This window comes from Oryza brachyantha, chromosome 11, assembly GCF_000231095.2.
Source record: "Oryza brachyantha chromosome 11, ObraRS2, whole genome shotgun sequence".
In the NCBI taxonomy this organism is placed as follows: domain Eukaryota; kingdom Viridiplantae; phylum Streptophyta; class Magnoliopsida; order Poales; family Poaceae; genus Oryza; species Oryza brachyantha.
Window position 1 is genome coordinate 15,854,846 of NC_023173.2, and position 9,302 is coordinate 15,864,147.

At 44.2% G+C, this 9,302-nt stretch overlaps 2 protein-coding genes across 2 annotated transcripts; one reads left to right on the forward strand and one right to left on the reverse strand.

Annotated features, from left to right (window-relative positions):
• Positions 1-2,519: 2,519 nt before the first annotated feature.
• LOC121055689 (putative F-box/LRR-repeat protein 23) lies at positions 2,520-3,763 on the forward strand. Its single transcript, XM_040528574.1, has 2 exons — positions 2,520-2,857; positions 3,301-3,763. The coding sequence occupies exons 1-2, from the start codon at positions 2,520-2,522 to the stop codon at positions 3,761-3,763; spliced, it is 801 nt and encodes a 266-aa protein (XP_040384508.1).
• Positions 3,764-7,005: 3,242 nt separating this feature from the next.
• Positions 7,006-8,628, reverse strand: LOC121055799 (polyol transporter 5-like). Its single transcript, XM_040529075.1, has 2 exons — positions 8,462-8,628; positions 7,006-8,393 (listed from the first exon to the last, which is right to left on the reverse strand). The coding sequence occupies exons 1-2, from the start codon at positions 8,604-8,606 to the stop codon at positions 7,099-7,101; spliced, it is 1,440 nt and encodes a 479-aa protein (XP_040385009.1). The 5' UTR covers positions 8,607-8,628; the 3' UTR covers positions 7,006-7,098.
• Positions 8,629-9,302: the final 674 nt, after the last annotated feature.

Sequence of the window (9,302 nt, forward strand, 5' to 3'; positions counted from 1 at the left end):
CTTGTGTTCTAGCTGGTTACAAGTCTTTAGCCTATATTTCTTCTTTTTTATTTTTTCTCTTCTCCAAGTAAACATAAATATAACATGACAATTTTTAGAGTATGCTCTGATACCGTCAATTACATGTAACACCCCAATTCCTAAATCCGCATAGTCCACTCTACACGGTGAGTAAAGTCATATTCAATAGCGATCCCATTTACATTTTCATTCTCGTTTCATATAAAAAAGTTAACACGAAGATATTATACTGAGATAAGGTGGCTCAAACATATCTAAACTTTTTATTTGAGACTAATCCCACCAATCAAACTCTTAGGTCTAATGGGCCGAACCATGCAGAATGAAGAACACACATATGTGCCAGCCTATATACTCAGTTGACCTTAAGCATAATACATTTGTCTTAACCCTTTTACACTAAACAATGATAAAAATATAAGTAGAGCGCTATGTAAACATGGTTTCACTCAACGTGTAGAGTGAACTATGTGGAATTCGGGGATGGATGTTATAGGTGATATCAGAGCCTCAACCCACGTTATAAGGGTGTACGTACATAGTAGCCGGTGGAGGGACACGTCGTAGCTTCATGGCACCGATGGGAGATCCTATGTATTCACCTACCGAGTAGCGGTAAGTTGCCAAGGGCATTAACCTTGAAGGAGGGAGAGTGTAATACCCCAAACCATTGGTAGTGTTTCGGTCTATTTGTGTTCTCGTTTTGGCTTGTTAGGGCTCTACATTCGTTCGGTAGAATTAGGCCGCGTTCAGCTATGAGGGTAAGTTATCTAACCACCCTCGTTTTTCACATGCAAGCTTCCCAAACTACTAAACGGTGTATTTTTTTGCAAAAAATTTCTATATGAAAGTTATTTTAAAAAATCGTATTAATCTATTTTATATTTTTTAATAACTAATAATTAATTAATCATGTACTAATCTATTACTACGTTTTCCGCGCTAGATAACTTACCCTCCCACCCCACTCCCGAACGCTTAGTCACATATGAAAGTTTTAGATAGGTTTGAAGTGGTACGTGAAGTTGGAGTGTTATATGAAGGTGGATCCACTCACCATGTAGAGTGGACTATATGGATTTAGAGGCTTGGGTGTTACACTAGCTCGCATGGCAAAGATGGGAAAAAAATTTGGACAAATGAACATCTCTTCTCATGAGCCCATCTTTGTAAGGTTTTTTCTTTAATTGTTATTGGTATAGCACAGATTCCAAGATGCAATGTGTGTATGATAGGTGAGACTAGATATTAATATTGTAGTATATGTTTTGTAGGTAATTATTATACGAATTGGCTATTAGATTAACTCTAGATGATTTGGAGCTAGTAGTTGGCTATACTATTGAACTTGCTCTTAAAAATGTAACTATATAAATGATTTCTCTAACAAATAAGCCTGCCTTCGCCGTTTCTTGCCGAACTCATATATACAACATTAAATATAGTTAAAAAATAACTAATTGCATAGTTTGGAAGGAATTTGTGAGACGAACATTTTAAGCCTAATTAGTCCATGATTAGCCATAACTGCTACAATAACTCATATGTGCCAATGATGGATTGATTATGCTTAAAAAATTCGACACATGGTTTTCTAACACCCAATGTAATTAGTTTTTCAATTAGTCACCAAAATAATCTTTTAATATCTTGTCAAACATCCTATGTAATACCTAACACAAAAAATTTTGCGAACTAAATAAGCCCCGAGCGTGTGACCACACGTTTTCATGGAACAGAAGCGGCGATTACACCGGTCCATGGGCTCACGGAGACACGACGTCAAGACCAAGGCAACAGGTCTATGCGCGGCCAAGGAAGAAAATCAGTCCAAACGTGATATCAGACTTTTTTTTTTTCTCTATCAGACAGTTTCGTGCCTAACGTGCCTTTTCCTGGTCGTGCCGGCATAAATAAGGCCCACTAACTAACTATGTCAGACCGTGCCGCCAGTGTGCTACGGCATGGGTACAGTAGACTCTTGTTCCCAGAAACTGAAACAAAAATTACCACGGATCTAATACATATCGATGAGATATTATTAACTAATATAAAAATTAACATGATATAAATTCGTAGGTATATATATGTTGTATCGAGCTTTTCACCGTGTCTTCGGCAGGCCCATAAAAGCATGCCCGTGGGCCTCCTCTGTTGTTTGGGGTGTTAAACTTTTCTGAATCAACGTTCGGATTTGTGCTGCCGCTCGGTTCATCCAATCGCACTCCCTCCTGAATTCCAAGCGGCCATCATCCAGGCATGCAAGCTTTACGTTTCGTCTTCCGCCGTCCTCCATGCACGCTCTGCACCACCACCGAGCTAGGGAGAGACCAACGATCGATGCATTTCAATCGCCATAGCAATCTACCCCTATAAATGGCGTCCTACGACGTGGTCTTCTTCCTCATCACACCAACAACACGAACACTTTAGAACAGTGTTCCATCCTGCGCGCTGTGGTACGTGCAGTACGGTGGGTGCAGTACGTACTCCCATCCATGGATGCCCCGCCGGCGCCGGGCACGACGAGGGACTGGTCGGAGCTGCCGGCGGACGCGCTGTCCGTGGTGTTTGCTAAGGTCAGCGCCGTCGATGTGCTCGCCGGCGCGGGCCTCGTGTGCCGCTCGTGGCTCGACGCGGCGAAGATGCCCGACCTGTGGCGATCCGTGGACATGGATGACGCGGTCGAGTTCCTCCACCGTGGAGATCAGGATAGGGACGTCCTGGTCCTGCGCGCCATGGCGAAGGTCGCCGTCGACCGCTCCGGCGGGCGGCTCGAGGTTTTCAAGGGGAAGCGTTTTGTTAGCGATGCGCTGCTCGAGTATATTGTGGACAGGTAACTCTTGTTTTGGCAACTGTACCTTCGTGATTGGTTATATGGAGTCAAACTAACAATCTACTCTAGGTAAGATTTGATATTTTATCTTGTAATGTTTCACCATTCGTCTTATTTAAAAAAATTATAGAAATATCATTTATTTTGCTTATAATTTACTTTATTATAAAAAACTTTAAGAACGACTTATTATTTTTTATATTCGTACTAAATTTTTAAATAAGATAAATGATTAAAAGTTAAAATAAAAAAATCAGGAGATTTACAAAAATGACACTTCAAACACGTGGCATTTGTAATTTTAAATCGAATATCTTACATTATAAAACGAAGGTAGTACGTAGCAAGTTCTAGATAATCGAATGCATCATCTTCAAACAACAGGAGGGCAACCGAATAGGCAAGACGACCATACACTTACGAACGTTAAGCTTCGTCTGCAGGTCACCCGGTCTGAAGGTTATCTCCATTTCGTGCTTCTATGACGACATTTCTTGGCTTTCCCTTGAAATGCTCGCAGCTATGGCAAGAAAGTGTCCTCTGCTGGAGGAAATCGACTGCGGCGGCGGCGTCGTCGTGTATCCCTCAGGCCTGCGTGGACATTTGCTCCATGCGCTCGCGGGGTTGCGACAGCTGCGGCGCCTCACTCTTCGGGGCATCGGCTTCGACAGCAGTAAAGATGAACTGATGGCCATCGTTGATGGTTGCCCTTACCTGGAGCTTCTTGATTTAAGCTGCTGCTGGTTTCTGTTTCATGTCGACGACGCCCTGCTTGCCAAGTGCGCTAGAATCAGGACGCTCAAGCTACCACCCTCCTATTCTGATGATGATGATGTTTATTGTTATGACGAACCATCCGTCTATCGTGATGCCGATCTGTTTGATTGCTACTACAACTCTGATTGATTGTGGTAACTAGAGTGGCCTTGGTCGAATCTTAACGCTAGCTATTGTTAGTCTAATGCTAGTGATATGATGATCAGTTAGTTCGTCAGGGCTTTTGAGTACTTCTGCAATCGTTATTGTTCCTTGGTGTGGTGTCACCTGTGGAGAACTAAATGTATGTAGTTCTGAATCTTCTGTCAAGAAGGTACTTCTGAATGCTTAATGAAGATGGCTTGATGAATATTTTCATATCTTCCTGCCTAATTTGTGTCCTTTTGTCGGTCGGTTGATTGTTCGACATATGTATGTATTAATATTCCCTTTGCACCATATATAGGTATATATAGAAAAATGGTTTCTTCTCATTCATTCTTTGAAGTTTCTACTGTGGACCATGCATGATCTCTAATATCAAGTTCAACAGTATAGCCAGCTACTGGCTCCAATTCATCTATAGTTAATCTAATAGTCAATTCATACAATAGTTATCTACAAAATATCAATACACAGTCTCGCATGTCATATACATATTTTGTTTTGGAGCCCGTGTGCAACTGGCTATAAATTAGTAGCCCACCTCTTCTCTCTTCCCTTTTGTCTTTTTAAAATATGCTTATAGTTGGCTTATAGCCTGCTATTGTACCTGCAACGCTTCACGTAAACATTGTTTAAATATTCTTATATTCAGTCAAGACTCATGAAAATTCGAATCATAAACACATCATATATGCATCATTGTTAATTTGTGTCCTCTCGAAGATTTGTAATGGAAAAAAAATCCTTCCTATAAACTTTTGCCTCAGCCTCTCCAATGTACCAAGTCCATAGCATCGGAATTGGTGGTTCTTCATAATATAGGAATGATAGAACAAAGGATCCGAAAACAAAATATGTAATTTTGGTCAAATGTATACGCAAAACAGACTATTACAGAACACAGTAAAAACGTATAATTAGATGAGAGAGATAACTTAAGTTTTCAACTAGTTGGACCCTGTGCAAACTCTGCTCCCAAATCGATCTCCATTTATGGTGGCATTCCAAATAAATTTCATAGGAGTTTGAAAACCCTATTCTTTTTTTTTTTCAAAGAGTCACATAGGAAAAAATTTACACTACTACATATTGTCAGTGTGTTGCAACGAGGTTCTAATTAAAGAAAATTATAGTTAATTCTTTATTACTTTCATTTTCTATATATAAATTATTCCTTAATAATTACATATAATTATTATTGTCAAGTGGGTATATTGGCCTCATTCATTTTTTCCTATGTAAAGTAAATATTTGGTAGGGTTGGCTCTCTAGCTCTACAACTATTTTCCTTTTAAAAATAAAGAGCTGGTACTGATGTGGGATCTGGATCACCAGCCATTGCTTAGCAATGGCAGACTAGCACAGTGAAAGAAAAGAGAGAATGACAGCGCACTGTAGCAAATTACTGTAGCAGTAAAAAATAATAATATATTTACTGTTTTGTACCATAGTATAACACTGTAGCATACTGATCCATAGCCGTCTATTTCGAAACGGGCGGCTGAAATTCATCGAATACATCGCGCTGTTCATTCTCTGCCATTAGTATGGCATGGCAGAGGATCCAAACCTACTGATGTGGGGGGTAGATTCACTGCCCTCTCTTACCGCCGCTTCTTTTTATTATAGTATAGATAATTTGAATCCTATAAGTTTCTATATAAAATTCTCTGTTCCAAAGAGAGCCCTTCGCTCTGCCTTACTTAAGGCAATACGCCCCCTCAAGTTAGTGTTTTGTACCTTGCTACATATATATTTCTATATGTATGTACTAATTGTGCACTCACAAGAGTTTTCTCATATTAATTGAAGAAATGGTTAATGTATCTCACATTTCATGCAGACTAGATTGTTAAAAAAGCATATTAAAGAGTTTATATCATATTATAACTTTTGAATAAATCTAGGGGTCGGATTATTAATTGCTCACTATATAGTTGTTTTTTGATGCGTGGATTATTTGATCTCAGTCATTGTTCTCTTTCCAAAAAAAATAAAGAACATATGTGGATGGTTGACATGTGGACCCTATAATTTCACGTTATTTTTCTCTTTCAAAAATAGGTTGACATCTAGGTCATTTAATTTCAAATTATCTTTTTCCTTCTAAAGAATATGGTGCCGGTTACCAGGATTGCAATTTCGGTTTGAAATTCCCGAAAATTCAGAAATTTCGGATTTGCCGGTGGGGTTTAGTAGTCAATCTACCGGTTAAATATTTCGGTGAAAAGAAATTTTGGAAAAAAAAATCTAAACCAAACCCTATCTGTTCCCAAACATAACCCCACAAGCGACGACAGCGGCACGGGCGGCAGGAGAGGTGACGGCGGTGGTAGCGCACGTGCCTGTGCCGGCGTGGAGAGGGGAATGTGGCGGCAGCGGTGGAGGCGACATGAGAGGGGAAGGCGGCACCAGTGATGGCAGCAAGAGGAGGGCCAGTCGATGACGATGATGGCAAGGGGAGGGGTAGAAGGCGGCGCCAGTGACTGCAGGAGGAGAAGGCGGTGGTGGCCGGGGGAGGGGGAAAGGAAGGATCCGGCGGCGGTGGTGGCGGCTGTCGCAGGTCCTCCCCTCTCCTCGCCCTCTCCTTCCATATTCTCTGCATTTTCTTGATTTTTTTTTAGAAATTTTGACTAAATTTTAAATTTGAAAATTTTTGTTCAAAAAATCCAATTTTTTTTCAAAAATTCCGAAATCCTGAAATTTCGCCCCCTCCAGTAGAAAATTGCAAACCCTGCTGGTGACGAGGGAATGGTAGATTCATCACCTATCATTAACGTTGTTTATCTTTAAAAGACTATACTCCCTCCGTTTCACAATATAAGACTTTCTTGCCTATATTCATATGAATGCTAATGAATCAAGACATATATATAAATTATATACATATACCAAATGATAAATTTGGATAAGGCTAGAAAGTCTTACCATATGAAACGGAGGTAGTACTATCTCCATATTTTTTTATATGACACCGTTGACTTTTAGGTACACATTTGACCTTTCGTCTTATTCAAAAAAATTATATAATTATTTGTTATAATATAATTTATTATTATAGAAACTTTAGGCATGCCTTATAATTTTGCATATTTAGATATAAATTTTGAATAAGACGAACGATCAAACATAGATTTAAAAGTCAACGGTGTCATATAAAAAAATATGGAGGGAATATATATTAAAGGATGAACCAAAGTTTAGAAGTATAAATTAAATGATGAAAATACTATAGCACAACTATAGATACATTGGACAATCGTAGCAGCAAGCAACAATACCACCAATGGAGTCATCTCGATCGAAGAGCAAGGTGAAATTCACTTGGCGAAGAGCACGTCCATGTCCTCCAGGCTCCGGCCCCTCGTCTCCGGCAGCCGCACGTATACGAACACCCACGCGGCCACCATCGCGCCGGCGTACAGGAAGAAGCACCCGGCCATGGTGATGCCGCCGGCGACCGAGATGAACGTCATGCTCAGCACGCCGCACGTCACCCGGTTCACCGCCGTGCCGAGGCTCGCGCCCTGCGCCCGCAGCCGCAGCGGCATGATCTCGTTGCCGTACGACGGCGCCAGCGGGCCGAGCCCCACCGAGAACGCCGCCACGTACGCCAGCGCCGACGCCACGCACGCCGCCGCCCGCGCCGAGGACGGCGCGCCGACGCAAAGGGTGAGCGCCAGAGAGGCCAGCGCCACGGCGATGCCCGCCGCGCTGGACAGCAGCAGCGGGCGCCGGCCGACGCGGTCGGAGAAGAGCGTCGCGACGAGGATGAAGCACGTCTTGACGACGCCGACGGCCACGGTGGCTGCCAGCACGGCGGCGTTCGACGCCATGCCGGCCTGCTTGAACACCAGCGGGCTGTAGAGTACGATCACGTCGATGCCGGACGCTTGCTGGAAGAAGTGGAGGGATAGGACGTTGGTGAGGATACGCCGCACCGTCGGCGACGGCCGGACGAGCAGCTGCCTCCACACGCCGCCGGTCACCTCGCCCTGGGCCGCGACGGCCTGCGTGATCTCCTCGAGGCGGAGGTCCGCCTCGGCAGCCGTGCCGGAGGTGCGCGCGAGCACGGTGCGAGCGTCGGCGTCGCGCCCGCGCATGGCGAGCCACCGGGGCGACTCCGGCATGGCGAGCACGCCGGCCGCGAGGAACACAGGCGGCACGACGCCAACGGCGAACATGACGCGCCAGCCGAGGTGCAGCGGCAGGCCGGCGAAGGCGTAGTTGGCGACGTAGCTGAGCAGGATCCCGGCGTTGATGAATATCTCCGGCAGGGAGGACAGCACCCCGCGCGAGGACGCCGGGGAGATCTCGACGGCGTATACCGGAGCGACGACGGCGGCGAACCCGGTCCCGACGCTGGTGACGAAGCGCGCAGCCATGAGCGCGGCGTAGCTGCCGCCCAGCGACATGGCGAGCGCGCCGGCCATGAGCAGCGCGTTGGCGAGCACGAGCGTGGCGCGGCGGCCGGCGTGGTCCGCCACCCAGCCGGCGGTGAGTATGGACACGAGCATGAACACGTTCATCGAGCCGGACAGCACCTCCACCTGCTCGTCGGCGAGCCCCAGGTCCTCCCGGATGAACAGCTCCGCTCCGCTCATCAGGGCGAGATCTACAAGCATGGAGCACATCAACAACATGACGGCGACGACGTCATGCTCGCGTGCACGACGAACGTACTGTAGCCCATGAGGATGGTGGTCATGGAGGCGAGCGTGGCGCAGATGAACGCGAACGTGTTCCGGCGCGGCGGCTCGCCGGGCTTCGCGACGAGGAGCGGCGCCTCCGCCGCCAGGTCGGACACCTCGGCACCACCGCTCGCCATGGCGTGAGCACAAAATGTTCTCTCTCGCACAAAATTCTACACCAAAAGAGCACCAAGATGAACAGCGTACTGTCGAAGCAAGGAGACGCTGTTCTTGTTCCAATCTTCAGGAGGAAGCAGATGAGGATCAACAGCTCTGGAGGAGATGGTGACAAGCATGAAAGCCAAGTGAGATACGATCCTCCAGCCTTTCGTTTACGTTTAAGTCAAAATTTAAATTTTTAACTTTAAAGTTAAAGTTGAATTTGGTCTTTTTTTCACCGAAATTTATTTTCAATATCGATTTTAGATCACTAAGTATACATATATAAAAATTTTATTTACAAATTATTTTTTATTGAGTAAAGTACATGGCTGGTCCTTAAACTTGTGGCGCGGTACCACTTAAGTCCATAAACTTAGAAAATACATGTTTAGATCATAAATTTGTTTTAATGTACCATACAGGCCATACAAGCCCATGAACTTGTTTTAATATAACATCTAAGTCTATGAACTCGTTTTAATGTACCATCCAGATCCATGATCTTAGACATTAAAATGAGTTTATGGAATTAAACATGTATTTTCTAAGTTTATGGACCTAAGTGATACCGCGTCACAAGTTTAAGGACCGGTATTGTACTTTACTCTTTTTTATTTATAAAATGGCATTTGACTTTTTCTAAAAAAGACAAAGAATCACCCCGATTGCAC

Excerpts from the sequence above, each read along its gene's own strand:
- LOC121055689 (XM_040528574.1), top strand. The coding sequence starts at position 2,520 with ATGGATGCCCCGCCGGCGCCGGGCACGACGAGGGACTGGTCGGAGCTG. Across the intron at positions 2,858-3,300 it reads CTCGAGTATATTGTGGACAG|GTCACCCGGTCTGAAGGTTA; the intron begins GTAACTCTTGTT and ends CTTCGTCTGCAG.
- LOC121055799 (XM_040529075.1), bottom strand. The coding sequence starts at position 8,606 with ATGGCGAGCGGTGGTGCCGAGGTGTCCGACCTGGCGGCGGAGGCGCCG. Across the intron at positions 8,394-8,461 it reads CACCATCCTCATGGGCTACA|ATCTCGCCCTGATGAGCGGA; the intron begins GTACGTTCGTCG and ends CCATGCTTGTAG.